This window comes from Sitophilus oryzae, unplaced genomic scaffold, assembly GCF_002938485.1.
Source record: "Sitophilus oryzae breed Bouriz unplaced genomic scaffold, Soryzae_2.0 scaffold_1502_pilon_pilon, whole genome shotgun sequence".
Lineage (NCBI taxonomy): Eukaryota > Metazoa > Arthropoda > Insecta > Coleoptera > Curculionidae > Sitophilus > Sitophilus oryzae.
The window spans coordinates 1,222,075-1,240,414 of NW_022146173.1; the positions used below are offsets into that span (position 1 = coordinate 1,222,075).

The following is an 18,340-nucleotide window of genomic DNA, read 5'->3' on the forward strand; positions in this document are numbered from 1 at the left end:
ATTTAACCTTCCCCCACCACTTTATTTTAGCAGATAGGGGAAAACAGTTCTAACAAAAAATATGCAAAATTTACTGAAGATTATGAATCTATTATTTATAGTATCTGTTACCTAGACAAAATTGTGTAAAAACTCCTTTTTCTTATTTTTAATAGCAGTTGCGCCCTCTGTACAAACTTGAAAATAATTTCCAGCAATTTCTCATGCTCTTTTTAGTCATAAATATTTTTTTCCGCAAGCTCTACGACTAATACTTTCCGAGATACAACCGGGAGCTATTCTTAGTGGGACACCCTGTACGTATACTTATATTCCAACAGGGGGTCAACATTCAATATTCCGAGGGGTCTCTCACTTGGGTAGAAATGGACATGTACTGACAAAATATCATTTTACTGCCTGTGCCTGCCATATAATTGTAATCGACTGATGCCAGCGACTGCCAAGAAAATGTACATGTAATTCCAACAGTGAGACGGCCCTCGAAATATTCGGTAAAGCTCTTAATGAACAGGTTGTCTGAAAAAAACCCTGTATAAACTGATTATAACACAGGATAAAAGATTTTTTTTCACTGCATTACTTGGGAATCTTGGAATTACCGAGGATATAGAAGAATCTTATCTAATCGTAAATATAAAAATCGTAAATTCAACACAATTTAAGTTTATTTGCGATATACAATGTAAAATTACCCAAATCAGTTAATTTTTTACTAATGAATTGCTTCAATGTAATTTAACTAAATGCTATACGTATAGAGCTTTCAAGATCTAAGAAAATTATTAGAATTTTACAACACAATGTAATGGTCTAGATTTTTATGCCAATACTCCAAACTACAATAAAAAGGCGACGAGAACTGTAAGAATTTATTACAACAGCAATGTCTTACGCCTACTGTAACAGCGTTTTAATTTAAACTCAGGGAATTTTGCAAGATAACGGTTCAGTACCTTCATGTAAGTACACGGATGTGTGTAGTTTCCTTAGATATTGAAAATGTTGCACTTATACTATTTTAAAGCTTAAATATAGGTTAATTTTCAGATTTTAGTATGGCGTGTGACCTTGAACGTCTTATGAAGTATAATTAATTCAAGAACAAATGTGATATTTTCCGGGTATAGTTTGTACAACAATTGTTCAATGCTACGTCATATTACGTTATTTCAAAAGTTACTACACATTGGTAACTTTTATGTCACTTTTGAGGTTATGATTGATACTGAGCCGTGTCAAAATCAATTAAAAATCAACTATGGCGTCAAACAAAATTAAAATCCGTTCGTTTTTTCTAAAATGTTCCTAAAATTATAAATTCAAACATCACCAAAATGAATACAAACCAAATATAACTAGTTGATGTATTAACAAACGTGGAACGCGCCCTTTATATTATTTAATTTCAGAACGTACTTGTAATTTTCTGAACCACTGTGAACTGATCTCAGACTCACCCTAAATCAACGGTTATTAGATAAACAATGATGACGTAACGTTGGACGATGGATATACAGACAGATTTAATAAAAATTAATTTATATATACTTTAAGCCCTTATTTCTATAAGTAAACAAACGTCAAGGTAACAAACCAAAGGAAAATCTGACATATTTTTAGGGATTAAATTTCATTGAAGCTTATCTAACAATCTAACTTCCCATATGTATGATACTTTATAAGCTATAGAAGAACGAAGAGTTTCCTAGTCCTCCAAAGTGACGTTTTTGAATAGGTGAGACATAGATTCCTTATTGTGGATTCGGCGTATAGCCTCTGATAGCAGAATAGATATGTCGACGGTTTTGATTTTGTGACACTGCATCTTTTGTAGCTCGTGCGGTATTGTGTTGGTTACAACTACCTAAAACGTCAAAATTATTCTTTGGTATCCATTTTATTCAAGAAAAAAGTTTTAGATTTTAACATTATAACATTTTAAAGAACCAAAAAAAAAAAGAAATTATACAGGGTGGCGCACCTCATTCGCCTCGGTTGATTATACGAAAACGAAAAGATATAGAAACAAAAAATTTTATGGGTATATGTGGGAAGGCAATGTGCATCATTTAAAATTATTTTGAAATGTACAGGGTGAGTCAGAACTAAGATTCATACCAAAGTTATATTTTTTCTTATGGAACACCCGGTATTTTATTTCATTTTTGGATTCTTGGGCATAAAATAAGGAATTTATTATAAGGAATTAATATGTTCAAATGCTTTGGTTTTTGAGATATTTAAAGATATTTAAATATGCATGCTATAATAAACAAGTTTGTGAACACCCTGTACATTACTTTTCAGAGTTAATTCTTGTGCTGCCTTTGAAGCCACAGAAATAAACTTTACTAAAAAAAATTATTGCTCCCTTAAATGTATACAGGGGTACCAAAAATTATAACAGAAAAAATATAACTTTGGTATGAGTCTTAGTCTGACACACCCTGTACATTTCAAAATAATTTTAAATGATGCATATTGCCTTACCACATATACCGATAAAATATTTTGTTTCTACATCTTTCTGTTTTCCTATAATCAACCGAGGCTAATGAGGTGCGCCACCCTGTATATGCAATAAAAATAATTAAAACACATTATGATTACCTAAAATAATCAATTAGTTTGCATTATTTAAAAAAAACATGGCGTAAAATATTTATAGTTAGTTCCTTTCAAAATCAAATTTTAAATGTATAATTGAAATTGTTGTAAGAAAATATAGTAAAATGTCTGTGTATAAAGATATAACGTAACATACCTCATCAATTGGTGAATCTTCAATTAATCTTGGAGCATCGGAAGATAACAAACCGTGTGTGGCTAAGACATAAATTTTGTACGCCCCGCGCTCTTTCAATACTTCAGCTGCAGCAACAAACGACTGTACGTCATCGATAAGATCATCCTGAAATAATTTTAATATTGTTTATTTAACTTAAATTATTTATCCTTTTATTATTCAAATTTTGAAGTATTTTATTTGAATACTTTCAAATGCAATTAGAGTCAGATTTCAGTTTCTCCGAGTATGCTATGCTTAATTCATAGGATTATATCAAATGACTTAATCACCATTTAATCATGGTGCGATTTGGACCTCCTGAGTCTCAACATTTCTAAAACTAAAGCTTTGTCGTATAAAAACTCGCTGCAGCCTTTTTTACTTAGCAACACAACAATTGACGTCGTAAAATCTGTAAAATTCTTAGGGCTTGTTGTAGACAATTCTCTGAAATGGGACATGCATATCGACGCGTTGTCGAAAAAATTAAGCTCTGCCTGTTTTGCATTAAGATATGTTTCTAAGGAGCTTAACTTGTCAGTGGCTAGAACTGTTTATTATGCACTTTTTGTGTCGCACCTCAGGTATGCCCTTCCATTCTGGGGTACGTGTTGTGCGACTCAATTTGACCGCATTTTCAAGCTCCAGAAGAGAGCTGTTCGATATTCACTGAGACTAAACAGCAGAACTCATTGCCAGGACTTTTTTTAAAAATTAAAAATATTGACTCTTCCATCCTTATTTATATTTGAATCCGTTTGCCTAATATGTAAGCATGTATAAGCTTCTCAAGAAAGGCCATTTCACACTTATCCACTCAGAAAGGCGGAGCAAGATCTTTATCTACCTACCCCACGCTCAGAGTTAGTTAAAAGTTCAATATTATACAACTCGAAAAAAATGCACAATCACCTGCCATTTGAAATCAAATCCATAACATCATTTTCTTCATTTCGCAAAGCATTGAACTCTTATTTACTAGACAAGGCTTTCTACGCCGTAAATGAATTATATTTTGAAAATCGAATTTGATCTTGTAAACACTGGTCTAATGTTTGCTATTGCTATATTTACTAATGACATCGAAATAAATTTATTTAGAGGTCATTGATATTTATATTTACTATATACTAACTAAATATTTTTGAATATTATTTTTATTTTTTTGTTCATTTTACCTCATTGACTAATTGTATTTTTATTGACTTCTTTTTATTGATTTTTTTGTATTGTATTACACATAGAACATAATTTTAAGATTTTTCGTATATGAATTTGATGTCTGTAATTGGCTTAGGCTGTTGATGCTGTGGTTTAATAAATAAATAGTAATGCAAGCTAGAGGGATCCTATAAACCTGAAGGGAGACAAAGATTAAATCTGAGAAAAGTTGCACTTTGCTGATACTTTAATACTAGTACTACAAATAATTTTGATATCAGTAGTATTTTCAAAAACTTAAACTTACCACCATGATCGCAATTCTTCCTCCCACATCCCCAACAACGTTTATTGGCGGTTTTTCTTTGGCAATATGTATTGGTACTCCTACACCTGCGTCCATTGTTCGAGATCTGGGTACTGTAGGAGGCGAGTACCGTCCATCAACCTAATATTATTGAATATTTTTATATCTACACTTACATTAATTCTAATAACACATATTATTAGCAAATTAAAATATGAATTATTAACCTCATCAGATTCAGCTTCTTTCTGTTCACCATGTATAACAGCAATTCCCAAACGGAGACGTTCAGCATATGAAGTGGCTTTCTTTGCAGATCCTGGATTTCTGGCAACGATTACAGCATTACGATAATCTGGAATCTAAAAAATTAAAATAATATTAGATTATTACTAATCTATCCTTAGCGTAGACTTAAAATAAAATATAGACTGAGCATTCCATAATGACACTCATTCATAAATAGCTGGAAAATGCGGTCAGACAATGTTTTGTTATTGTTTTAGGTTCTAACGAGTGCGACACGAGCGATAGATAGGTTGTCTCCGTCGTAACGGTCGTTCCCTGACGACTCTGCCGCGAAATGCAACACTGTCTTTCGTTTCTCAGTACACCTGAACTCTCCGTATCATAGGCGGGTAATTTTTTTATTTTAATGAAGCTATAATTCAATTAAAAATATATCGTATTTAAACTTTCTTATATTATTAAGATTTAGGAGAGGGTTTTTAAATAAAAGCTTAGAAAAAAAAACCGTCTTAAAGTCCAACAGCGATAAAAATAATAAATGAAGCTATGAAATGAAGGTTGCTGTCATTTTAAATGTAAAATTATATGAGGACTGTCATCGATCGTCATTTCCAAGCCAACTGGATGCCGTTTTTTTCGATTATACGGTATAAGGGCTCAAACTCACTGACGACCAGGTCGCAACGACCTGGCCGTCGGCTGGCCGGATGTATTGTTTTTACCTGCGGCCAGATGAACGACCAGTTTCAACAGAGTTGTCAAATCTAACGATTTTTTACGTTTTACGTATTGTTTCAGAAATGTTAAAATATCCGAGTTAACTAAAAAGCGAAGTTGCTATTCACAACAAACAAAAAGTATTGTGTACGCGCGACCGACAAAAAGGGAGATATTCTGTTTCTTTTTTCTACTGATATGGTGCCCTTATCGACTTTAGAAGTAAACATATTAGGGCCATCGTAAAAAAAGATCGTCAGACACTGGCTCTAAATATAAGCAGGTAGAAAGTTTAGCTTCCAGTTATTTCAATGTTTACAATATAACGAAGAATCTACAACAGTAATTACTTCTATTTTTATGAATGTTTAAGTTACTTTCTTAATTTTTTTTTTTCAAAATAATGTACCTAGTAGAAATATAGTCTAAGGAACCCTGTTTGAAAAACGTTAAATTAAATACCTATAATATTTAAAATACAGTTGTCCTCCTTGTACATGACTACAATACAACTAAAAAACTAATTTAATAAAAAAAAAACAAGTGGTTGTAGAAAAATTTAAATATTTTTTTTATTTTTTAACATCGAAACTCAAAGGTATAATAACAGGTATCATACTAACCATAAATAGAGTAGATATGTCATATAAAAATGTTTTGAGTTTTTACTAGAATCGACCCTTGATAAAAAAGGGATTAGATTTAATTTTACCTTTGATCCAGTCTGTATACTATTTCTTTGGATTTTCTGCACGTGTGCAAAAACTACACTAAAACACTATATCTTATAGAAAATAAAATATTGTGCCTTGAATTTGAGGGATTTCATCTGAAAAATTATTAATTTGGAAGAAAACCGGCAACAAGCGGCAGAAAATAATAATATTTCCGTGCAGTCTTCTGGCCACAACGACCAACGGACGGCCAGGACGTTAGTGTGCGCTATATCATTTATTTAATGGTTTTAGAGGTAGCTGCGGCCTGGCCGGTGCGACCTGGTCGTCAGTGTGTTCGAGCCCTAATAACGGTGACTATACATTATTTAATGGCAAGATGCACCAAATGCGTACAAATATATTATAATGAATACTTTGGATAAAGATTAAGCAAGATGCCTATCAAAAAACTTAGGTAGAGCGCGATGGGGACCTGAAATGGCCGACTTATATTACGGTTTATCTCAGAAGAAATTTTATTCAAACCGTGTAAAAATATAATGTAGGGTAGACTCAACAATTTGTTGTTTTATTTTACGTTGGCAATAAATGTTAGTAGTACATAGTTATTAAAATTGTTATAAAAATAAGTAAGTTATAGATAATAATTATTTAATAAGACAAACATCAGATACGCTACTGAAGCAGGTAAGACAAATTGACATATCTTAATTATTTTTGACAAATAGTAAATGAAAGCGAAAATGCAAGAAAAAATATATATTAGTTAATTTTAAATAAATTTCATAAACGATCGGTTTACTACTAAATTTTAAAAACAAGGCACCTTATTACTGATCTAAAAATAAATAAGTATAAAGCTTTTTTAAGTAATATAAGTAATGTATGAAACAATAAAGTAATGTTAATATTATAAGTTCGTTAATATCATATCGATGGATATATTCTGATATAGCAAAATTAGATTTACTTAGAAGATTTTGGTAGCATTGTATTTTTTTGGACTTTCTCAATTTTTTGTTCATTTCATGTTTATATTTTATAATATATATTAAAAAATGTTGTTTCATAATGTAAAACTATTTCAAAATTTTTGTATGCTATTTTAAGGTGCGTATTCATTATCCGAACGAACGAACGAACGAATGAAAGTGCGGTATATTTAGACGGGGACCGAACGCATGCGGCCGTTCGTTCGTTCGTTCGCTCGACCATCCGTTTCGAGTCGGTACATCAAAGGCGTTCACCAACAAATGCCTCCGGTCTTCTCGTACGCTTCTATCGTACGGTCCCCGTCCATATCACTAGCGAACATTCGTTCGTTCGTGCGGATAATGAATACGCACCTTTAGATTCTGAAGATAGTTTTAGAATAAAGCGGAATAATATTTTTTATCTATGATGTATAATAACAGGGTTATAATTATGATTTTGTTACAAAAACCTTTATATAAATCATTATGTAATAGAAAAAATTCAAATTTTACATTTTACCAAAATATTATCTAAATAAGCGCCTTTCTACATCAACGCCACTGACTTCCAATTGGTAAATTGAGAATTACCTACCAGTCAAAAGTCGTTTCAAGACTTAAATGGATTATTTAAGCCAAATTTCTTGGAAATTTGGCACTGGCGAATCATATTTTATAGTTCTTGAATAGAAAAAGTAAATAAAATAAACACTTAAGGACTACAATACATGTTTGGTTAACAACTGACATATTCACCCTATTAACTTATTATTTTGCTGGATAAACTATACACAATTATTTAAAATAAACTTACACTTTCTTGAATATACTGCAACAAAAATGGACTGGCTCTCAAATTATCGACTGGGCAGTCAAAGAAGCCCTGAATCTCTTTTTGGTGCAAGTCCATGGTGATGATGTGTGTCATACCAGATTTCACCATCATTTGAGCCACTAGTTTGCAAACAACGCTACCACGCTTACGCATTTTACACTGTTTGCTGTAGGGAAGATATGGAATGACTCCGACAATGGATTTGGCTGATGAAGTTTTAAGGGCATAAGCCATTATGAGCATTTCCATAATGTTATTGTTAACATCCCTAAAAAATCGAAATTAAACAATACTCTTTAAAATTAAACTTTGTGTTACTTTGTCCCTGTTTGAATAATAAAAATATCCTTTCCTCTAACTGAGTCCCCTATCTGAAACATAGTCTCTCTATTACTCCTGTGATATATAGCACATTGGCCCATAGATACTCCCAAACGTCTAGCAATTAAATTGGTTAATTCAGGATGTGAATTACCCGCTATAATAATGATGTCAGATGTCTTTGGAGCGTCCATTTTACTTAGTTAACACTTCAAAATCTAAAACAGAGAAAAGGTATATTCAGAGATCTCTAAACAGCTAATAAAATATCAATAAATCAATTAAAATCAATGTAAAGTTATCACTGAAAACATATTTAACCTTGAGGTATCTTTTTTCAATATATTTGAATACTACAAATATTTAATTATAAATCAACGTTATGGGACTTTATTTAGCAGGGCACATGAGAAATAAACAGGAAATAAACAAACACCTCTGCACAAATATTAAGTATCAGAAACTTATAGAAAAGTAAAAATACTTATAATAGTGTAAACATAATTCTATATTATAGTTTACGTTGAACTATTAAAAGCACTTTAAAAGGAAATATATGACAATACAATCCAAACAGAATTTCTCAAATGCCTTGCGATTTTTTAAAATATTTTACCACAATATGCTTTCTCAAAGAAAACACTCTAGCTTATGGCATATACGTACAAGAGATAAGAGATTTCACATACCAAAACGTAAAATAACACAGTAGTACCGCTTTTAGGTACTGATACTTTAGCAAAAAGATAACAATTGTTTAAATAAACATATTATTTTGATTCATAATTCTGATTCTGACCATAGAAAACGGAAAACAAGTTTTTGACAAGTTTCTGATATTTAAGCTTTTACGACCATAGATAAAGGGTTAACGGTATGTTTTCAGTGGCTGACCATGAGTTGTGTGTTTGCTACAATCCGCAATTGCCCAAGTTGCCCATACGACGCATTCGTACCTTCTAGATGTTGCCAGTTTGTTTGTCTGTTTCTGTCTGTTTAAATCACGTTTAAATTTTCTTTAAATAGACCTAAGAAATAGACATACAATTTGGCAACATCTACAAGGTACGCATGTGTCATATAAATCTATGAGCAAGGGCAAGGGCTGCCAAAGTCAGTCACAATTTTTTTTATATGATCCAGAAAATGTACACAAATATGATATCGGTGTTTTATCTATGGATTGACATTTGTGGATTGACAATTATAACCTCAAAATTTGACAACGACAACTTCACTCTGAAGTTTGTTTTAGGTTTATTTATTTATAATTTTTACTTGAAATATATTATATTATTATTATGCCTAAAGTTCGAAGAAGCAAAAAAGCACCACCAGAAGGATGGGAGCTAATAGAACCAACCTTAGATGAGCTAGAACAGAAAATGAGAGAAGGTATATATATTCGTTTATGAAAAGATAAAAAGAAGGCATTTAACTTGGTATGTTTATTTAATTTAGCTGAAACTGAATCGCACGAGGGTAAACGAAAAAACGAGTCGTTATGGCCTATTTTCAAAATCCACCATCAGAAATCCAGATACATTTACGACCTGTTTTATAGAAGAAAGGCAATTTCCAGAGAACTGTACGAGTATTGTTTAAATGAAAATATAGCGGACAAGAACCTTATAGCGAAATGGAAAAAACAAGGATACGAAAACTTATGTTGTTTAAGGTGTATTCAAACGAGGGATACCAATTTTGGGACTAATTGCATTTGTCGAGTACCTAAGGGCAAATTAGAAGAGGTACATTTTCTTTGATAGTTTCTAATAATAATTGTTCTTTCGAATGTTGTATTAACTGTAATTTTATATATTTTCAGGGCAGAATAGTTGAATGTGTCCATTGTGGATGTCGAGGATGTTCAGGTTGAGGCCTGAGTTTTTTATATACAATACATATATTTTAAGATAAATAATGAATAAATTATTATATTTCATAATTATTAATAGATTTAGTTAATAAAATAAGACATTCTGTGACTAGCAATATTTTATTGTATTAGGCCTACAAAAGTAATCCTCCATTTTGACCTAAAACAAATTACTCTAAGAAAGTCATTTTCAAGTAATTGTTTCCTAATTTAATTTTGATTTATTTTAATTAAACAATAAAAAGTGATATTGAAACCAGTGCTTTTATTTAGGGGTATATATATTATATGTATTAAAATATATTTCACCTTTGAAATAGAAGGTTTCAAATTCACTATTTTATTTCTTTTAATTTTATACATTGTATAAGACACTTCAGATGTAAACAAAATATTAACTGAGAATATAATTTTTTGATTTCATATAAAATATTACCTGAAGTGTTTTATGTAAATAAATCATAAACATTCTAAGGTTTAAGCAGAGTAATATAATATAAATACATACAAGACACAAGAATTTTTAAAATGTTAATAACATAACAATGTAGATTTAATATTTATTTTTTTTATTATTGTTAAACCCTGCATTTCAAATATCTGAGCTTAAATCTTAGTCAAGCCATTTTTTCTTTTTAAATTAGTGCTTAATTTCCTTATCTATATAAATAACAGTGCTATATGACTAGTATAGGAACTAAATTATAGTGTATTTTGAAATTTTTAAATAGAACATCAATAAACAACAGAAAAAGTGCCATAGGTATAAATCTGAATTCCATTTTCTTAAGCCATACAAGATTTTTGATAGGTTAGTGAAAGTTACAAAAATACTATATCAAACCACTTTCTTATCGCTAAACACGCCATTAGGTATAGTTTTTCTCGCATAACTTTCCCAAATATGGCGCAATGTGTCAAATCAATCATTTTTTGTAAATAAAGCAGAACCAGAATGAATTTAAACTAAAAGAAAATATAATTACAATTAATTAAACAAGTTATATTTAAATTGAGATACGAGTCATGTCAAATATCGAAAAGAGAAAAAGTTATCAGATATAAAATATAATAAAGCCGATCAAATTTTTCTTTTTAAATTTTAATTTCAAAATTATTTCATATTACTTAATTCTGTTATATTTTTTTAATTAGTATTTTTTTAGCCAAAATCATATTCACGTGGAGAATATTTTTTTTAATGTTACACTCATAAATAATGTTACATTGATATAAAAACATTGTACCGTATGATCGAAAAAAAAACGGCGTCCAGTTTGCTTGGAAATGACGATCAATGACATTCCCCATATAATTTTACATATAAAATGACGGCGATCTTCATTTCGTAGACATCGCCGACGCCGTTTTTTTTTTCGATCATATTGTACCGTATGATCGAAAAAAAATGGCGTCCAGTTGGCTTGGAAATGACGATCGATGACGTTCCACATATAATTTTACATATAAGATGACAGCGATCTTCATTTCATAGCCATCGCTGACGCCGTTTTATTTTCGATCATATTGTATAATACTAATGAAAAACACTAGTAATAACTTATAAACAAATATATAACCATAAAAACACAGATCAGTTCTACATCAATTAAAAATAACTCTTTTATCATAAAATAACTAAAACGCCACTAAACATAAAAGTTAAAATTAACCTGAAAATAACTAATAAATTGTACAACAAAATCAATAACGATAAAACAACATCTTATGAAACAGAAAAACGAGTTTTTTGTCAATAATATAGAACTTAGGTGCTACAAACTTGAGTATTGTGTGTCACTAAACATATAAGTTAACAAAAATCTAAAAATAATAATAAATTATAATACTAATAAATGCCTTGATATTTGGAAAAAATAAATATATACCGGGTGCGTCTCAAAAGTGGCTCACCCCTAACTTTTTTATTTTTTCAGTTAAAAAAACGAGATTTGGTATGTTAGTATATGACATAAATTAGGATTGATTGACGTATTCAATTGTTTTTGGTCACTTTCTGTTTCACCGGAAATGACTACAACTTTTGTTTTTTAAATGGCACTCTCGGTATTTTTTTTAACTTTATTCAACAGAAAATAACACTCTGAATAGAATGACATATCATATGTCAACTTTTGACATTTTCGCATATGGTTTATTTGAAATTATAACTTGCAGTTTGTAACGAAAATTTGACACGAAATACCCAAGTGTGTGGTATCAAAAATTATTCGTAAAAAATTGAGATATGATTAAAAATACGATTTGAGCATTTTCTAACTTGCCAGGACAAGACACTAAAAACATTAGACGATCAAATCTATTTTTCCAAGGCTCCTTGATTAAGGATTAGTGTTTTTAACATAACCATGGCACTCTAGATTAAATTTTAAAATACAATTTTTTAGTAAGCGAGAATGTCAAAAGTTGACATATGATATGTCATTCTATTCAAAATGTCATTTTCTATCGAATAAAGTAAAAAAATACGGAGGGTGCCATTTAAAAATCAAAAGTTGTAGTAATTTCCGGCGAAACAGAAAGTGACCAAAAACAATTGAATACGTCAATCAATCCTAATTTATGTCATATACTGACATACCAAATCTCGTTTTTTTTTATCTGAAAAAATAAAAAAGTTATAGGGGGTGGGCCACTTTTGAGACGCACCCCGTATATGGTATATGTATAATATACATATAACAAAATAATATATTAATAAGTTTGCCCTTGTTTTTGAGATGGTATTAAGAAATATATAGTGTTTCTCACATAACTTTTCCTTGTGTCCACATTTGACGTGTCTGGTAACGCTATGATACAAAGGAAAAATACCTAAACAATGAATACAATATTTTTTTGAGATAAGCTCTGCGTTGCGGTTGAATATTCGTAAATTTAATTTTAATAGTTATTAAAAAATTTCAGTTTAATGCAAATAACTTACGACCTGTACAAAATATCAAAAACTTTTATAGAGAGATAACTTAACTAAATAAAGCAGAGCTGCAGAAAACTTAAATCTCTTTTTGATTTATATCACTTTAATGACTTAAGTATATATTTCTACCTTTACTCATAAACGAGAAACCCTGTAAAACTCACTAAAATGGGACACCCTGTACACACAGTTATATACACTGTCTAGGTATTTTCGATGTGAACTAAAGCGTTACTATGTGAAATGTTGAAACAAGGAAGTTTCAACAGAAGAGTTATATTTATTGGGTAAATAAACAAAAAAAAATCCCTTCATTAACCAGGTGCACTAGTAAAATAGTATAAAAATGTATTTGTTATATGGAAATTATTAATATTCCTTTAAAGATACCTTTCGTTTTTCTTACAATTCTTTACCAACAAAAAAATTTGATCAAAAAAACCTTAATCAATAATACTTTCAATTCCTACATAAAATTACATAACAACTGTTTGTTTAAGATAACCTTGTTTATAAAACTGTTTTACAAACAAAATATACCTACTGCCTTCATACAATCCTACAAAAAAATACAATAAAAACATCGAGTATACTTGAAATCCTTGCATTCATTATAGATTCCTTATTCGTTAGAAATTTGTACTATGCGAATGAAAATATAATAGGACAATATATTATTTAACCTTAAGTTTAGAAAATTGATTTTAATAAATCTTAATAATGAAAACAGAAACACTACCAGGCATAAAAATGTAAATGCGCTATTAAAACAACTGTATTCGTAATATAAATAGATCTATCTATTTTCTTTTATTAGAGAAAGACTAGGAATGTATAAACTTTTTTTATGATTAAATATAAAACATAACCTGCTTTCCATTTTAAATAACAAGATATAACTGTCGTGAAAAATCAGTATCTGTTGGATTTATAAAATATGCTTGAATAATATCACCACGATTTTTTTTAAAACATTTTTGGGGTTATTTATGATTATTTAATTAAATCTCACGAAGTAATTTCGCGCCGCACTTTTTTTTTTTGGACGCCAGCCATCGCTAGGAAATCACACCTTAACCGTTGATTGCAGAATTGGGAAGATACGCAACCCAATGGGCAAATTCGTGACAAGGCTGATTTGATTTCCCCTTACGTCTCAAGTGCTGTTCGGTGGGGCCACCACTCGTCCTGCGGCCAACTCAAAAAACACTCAATTTCTCTAATTCTCAGTGTTGCCATATTAAAATGTGTAATATCTGTAATACGTTTGATAATCCGCGTTTATATATGAACATTTATAGAGTTCTAGAGGAAGAGCTGGCTACATAAAAAACCTTACCATCGTTACATGGCTAATTTTTCTTGTGAAGTATCCTTTTGTGTAACCATTTTGAAATAGTCATGTCTGCCAGCTAGAGGTGTGTAGTTCGTGAACGAACTAGTTTCAATGAACTATTCCGACCCCGGAATGAAAGGAACTAGTTCCTGGTTTCTCAAAGAACTAGTTCCTCAGGACCTATTCCGGGATCGAGACTGTGACCGATATAGAATAATATGTGACGGATCGGCTAGCGCGCGTAGCCCGATGGTAGGCAGGAGTGGGGAGTGCCAGTCGTACGTTATCGGATCCGGACCTAGAGGAACTAAACTAAATAAAAGACTAGTTTACGTACGAACGAATCGGGCCAGCGCGGTCGATGCTAGGCCGGAGTGGGGTGTGTGATAGTACCAGCCTTATAATAAAAATATCCTTTCCTCTAACTGAGTCCCCTATCTGAAACATAGTCTCTCTATTACTCCTGTGATATATAGCACATTGGCCCATAGATACTCCCAAACGTCTAGCAATTAAATTGGTTAATTCAGGATGTGAATTACCCGCTATAATAATGATGTCAGATGTCTTTGGAGCGTCCATCTTACTTAGTTAACACTTCAAAATCTAAAACAGAAAAAAGGTACATTCAGAGATCTCTAAACAGCTAATAAAATATCAATAAATCAATTAAAATCAATGTAAAGTTATCACTGAAAACATATTTAACCTTGAGGTATCTTTTTTCAATATATTTGAATACTACAAATATTTAATTATAAATCAACGTTATGGGACTTTATTTAGCAAGGCACCTGAGAAATAAACAGGAAATAAACAAACACCTCTGCACGTATCAGAAACTTATAGAAAAGTAAAAATACTTATAATAGTGTAAACATAATTCTATATTATAGTTTACGTTAACTATTAAAAGCACTTTAAAAGGAAATATATGACAATACAATCCAAACAGAATTTCTCAAATGCCTTGCGATTTTTAAAATATTTTACCACAATATGCTTTCTCAAAGAAAACACTCTAGCTTATGACATATACGTACAAAAGATAAGAGATTTCACATACCAAAACGTAAAATAACACAGTAATGCCGCTTTTAGGTACTGGTACTTTAGCAAAAAGATAGCAATTGTTTAAATAAACATATTATTTTGATTTTGATGATCATAATTCTGACCATAGATAGAAAACAGAAAACAAGTTTTTGACAAGTTGCCGACATTTAAGCTTTTACGACCATAGATAAAGGGCTAATGGTGTGTTTTCAGTGGCTGACCTTGAGTTGTGTATTTGCTGTTGATTTGCTGCAATCTGCAATTTGCCCAAGTTGCCCATACGACGCATTCGTACCTCGTAGATGTTGCCACTTTGTTTGTCTGTTTCTGTCTGTTTAAATTTTCTTTAAATAGACCTAAGAAATAGACATACAATTTGGCAACATCTACAAGGTACGCATATGTCATATATATCTATCAGCAAGTGCTGCCAAAGTCAGTCACAATTTTTTTTATATGATCCAGAAAATGTAGACGAATATGATATCGGTGTTTTATCTATGGATTGACAATTATAACCTCAAAATTTGACAACGACAACTTCACTCTGAAGTTTGTTTAGGTTTATTTATTTATAATTTTTACTTGAAATATATTATATTATTATTATGCCTAAAGTTCGAAGAAGCAAAAAAGCACCACCAGAAGGATGGGAGCTAATAGAACCAACCTTAGATGAGCTAGAACAGAAAATGAGAGAAGGTATATATATTCGTTTATGAAAAGATAAAAAGAAGACATTTAACTTGGTATGTTTATTTAATTTAGCTGAAACTGAATCGCACGAGGGTAAACGAAAAACGAGTCGTTATGGCCTATTTTCAAAATCCACCATCAGAAATCCAGATACATTTACGACCTGTTTTATAGAAGAAAGGCAATTTCCAGAGAACTGTACGAGTATTGTTTAAATGAAAATATAGCGGACAAGAACCTTATAGCGAAATGGAAAAAACAAGGATACGAAAACTTATGTTGTTTAAGGTGTATTCAAACGAGGGACACCAATTTTGGGACTAATTGCATTTGTCGAGTACCTAAGGGCAAATTAGAAGAGGTACATTTTCTTTGATTTTTGAGTTTCTAATAACAATTGTTCTTTCGAATGTTGTAATAACTGTAATTTTATATATTTTCAGGGCAGAATAGTTGAATGTGTCCATTGTGGATGTCGAGGATGTTCAGGTTGAGGCCTGAGTTTTTTTTATACAATACATATATTTTAAGATAAATAATGAATAAATTATTATATTTCATAATTATTAATAGATTTAGTTAATAAAATAAGACATTCTGTGACTAGCAATATTTTATTGTATTAGGCCTACAAAAGTAATCCTCCATTTTTGACCTAAAAACAAATTACTCTAAGAAAGTCATTTTCAAGTAATTGTTTCCTAATTTAATTTTGATTTATTTTAATTAAACAATAAAAAGTGATATTGAAACCAGTGCTTTTTATTTAGGGGTATATATATTATATGTATTAAAATATATTTCACCTTTGAAATAGAAGGTTTCAAATTCACTATTTTATTTCTTTTTAATTTATACATTGTATAAGACACTTCAGATGTAAACAAAATATTAACTGGAGAATATAATTTTTTTGATTTCATATAAAATATTACCTGAAGTGTTTTATGTAAATAAATCATAAACATTCGAAGGTTTAAGCAGAGTAATATAATATAAAATACATACAAGACACAAGAATTTTAAAATGTTAATAACATAACAATGTAGATTTTATATTTATTTTTTTTATTATTGTTAAACCCTGCATTTCAAATATCTGGAGCTTAAATCTTAGTCAAGCCATTTTTTCTTTTAAATTAGTGCTTAATTTCCTTATCTATATAAATAACAGTGCTATATGACTAGTATAGGAACTAAATTATAGTGTATTTTGAAATTTTTAAATAGAACATCAATAAACAACATAGAAAAAGTGCCATAGGTATAAATCTGAATTCCATTTTCTTAAGCCATACAAGATTTTTGATAGGTTAGTGAAAGTTACAAAAATACTATATCAAACCACTTTCTTATCGCTAAACACGCCATTAGGTATAGTTTTTCTCGCATAACTTTCCCAAATATGGCGCAATGCGTCAAAGCAATCATTTTTGTAAATAAAGCAGAACCAGAATGAATTTAAACTAAAAGAAAATATAATTACAATTAATTAAACAAGTTATATTTAAATTGAGATACGAGTCATGTCAAATATCGAAAAGAGAAAAAGTTATCAGAGATAAAATAAAATAAAGCCGATCAAATTTTTCTTATTAATTTTTTAATTTCAAAATTATTTCATATTTCTTAATTCTGTTATTTTTTAATTAGTATTTTTTAGCCAAAATCATATTCACGTGGAGAATATTTTTTTAATGTTACACTCATAAATAATGTTACACTCATATAAAAACATTGTACCGTATGATCGAAAAAAAAAACGGCGTCCAGTTTGCTTGGAAATGACGATCGATGACATTCCCCATATAATTTTACATATAAAATGACGGCGATCGTAGCCATCGCCGACGCCGTTTTTTTTTTCGATCATATTGTACCGTATGATCGAGAAAAATGGCATCCAGTTGGCTTGGAAATGACGATCGATGACGTTCCACATATAATTTTACATATAAGATGACAGCGATCTTCATTTCATAGCCATCGCTGACGCTGTTTTATTTTCGATCATATTGTATAATACTAATGAAAAACGCTAGTAATAATTTATAAACAAATATATAACCATAAAAACACAGATCAGTTTCTACATCAATTAAAAATAACTCTTTTATCATAAAATAACTAAAATGCCACTAAACATAAAAGTTAAAATTAACCTGAAAATAACTAATAAATTGTACAACAAAATCAATAACGATAAAACAACATCTTATGAAACAGAAAAACGAGTTTTTTGTCAATAATATAGAACTTAGGTGCTACAAACTTGAGTATTGTGTGCCACTAAAGATATAAATTAACAAAAATTTAAAAATAATAATAAATTATAATACTAATAAATGCCTTGATATTTTGAAAAAATAAATATATACCGGGGAGTCTCAAAAGTGGCTC

At 30.3% G+C, this 18,340-nt stretch overlaps 3 protein-coding genes across 7 annotated transcripts; 2 read left to right on the forward strand and 1 right to left on the reverse strand.

Annotated features, from left to right (window-relative positions):
- Positions 1 to 652: 652 nt before the first annotated feature.
- Positions 653 to 15,364, reverse strand: LOC115878232 (phosphoribosyl pyrophosphate synthase-associated protein 2). 5 transcript variants are annotated; one of them, XM_030894659.1, is made up of 7 exons: positions 15,255 to 15,364; positions 8,030 to 8,250; positions 7,691 to 7,979; positions 4,487 to 4,621; positions 4,260 to 4,400; positions 2,768 to 2,914; positions 653 to 1,867 (listed from the first exon to the last, which is right to left on the reverse strand). In XM_030894659.1, the coding sequence occupies exons 2-7, from the start codon at positions 8,224 to 8,226 to the stop codon at positions 1,709 to 1,711; spliced, it is 1,068 nt and encodes a 355-aa protein (XP_030750519.1). In that variant the 5' UTR covers positions 8,227 to 8,250; positions 15,255 to 15,364; the 3' UTR covers positions 653 to 1,708. The 5 variants fall into 5 exon arrangements, with proteins under 5 accessions (XP_030750519.1, XP_030750516.1, XP_030750518.1 ...); XM_030894656.1 differs by lacking the exon at positions 15,255 to 15,364 and adding an exon at positions 8,722 to 8,847; XM_030894658.1 differs by lacking the exon at positions 15,255 to 15,364 and adding an exon at positions 8,699 to 8,815.
- Positions 9,252 to 10,058, forward strand: LOC115878234 (protein BUD31 homolog). Its single transcript, XM_030894661.1, has 3 exons — positions 9,252 to 9,427; positions 9,494 to 9,783; positions 9,861 to 10,058. Exons 1-3 carry the CDS (start codon positions 9,334 to 9,336, stop codon positions 9,909 to 9,911), a joined length of 435 nt encoding a protein of 144 aa, XP_030750521.1. The 5' UTR covers positions 9,252 to 9,333; the 3' UTR covers positions 9,912 to 10,058.
- Positions 15,365 to 15,757: 393 nt separating the features above from the next.
- Positions 15,758 to 16,543, forward strand: LOC115878235 (protein BUD31 homolog). Its single transcript, XM_030894662.1, is given in 4 exon segments — positions 15,758 to 15,946; positions 16,013 to 16,039; positions 16,042 to 16,301; positions 16,384 to 16,543. Coding segments are annotated over 4 exon segments (432 nt in total). The 5' UTR covers positions 15,758 to 15,852; the 3' UTR covers positions 16,435 to 16,543.
- Positions 16,544 to 18,340: the final 1,797 nt, after the last annotated feature.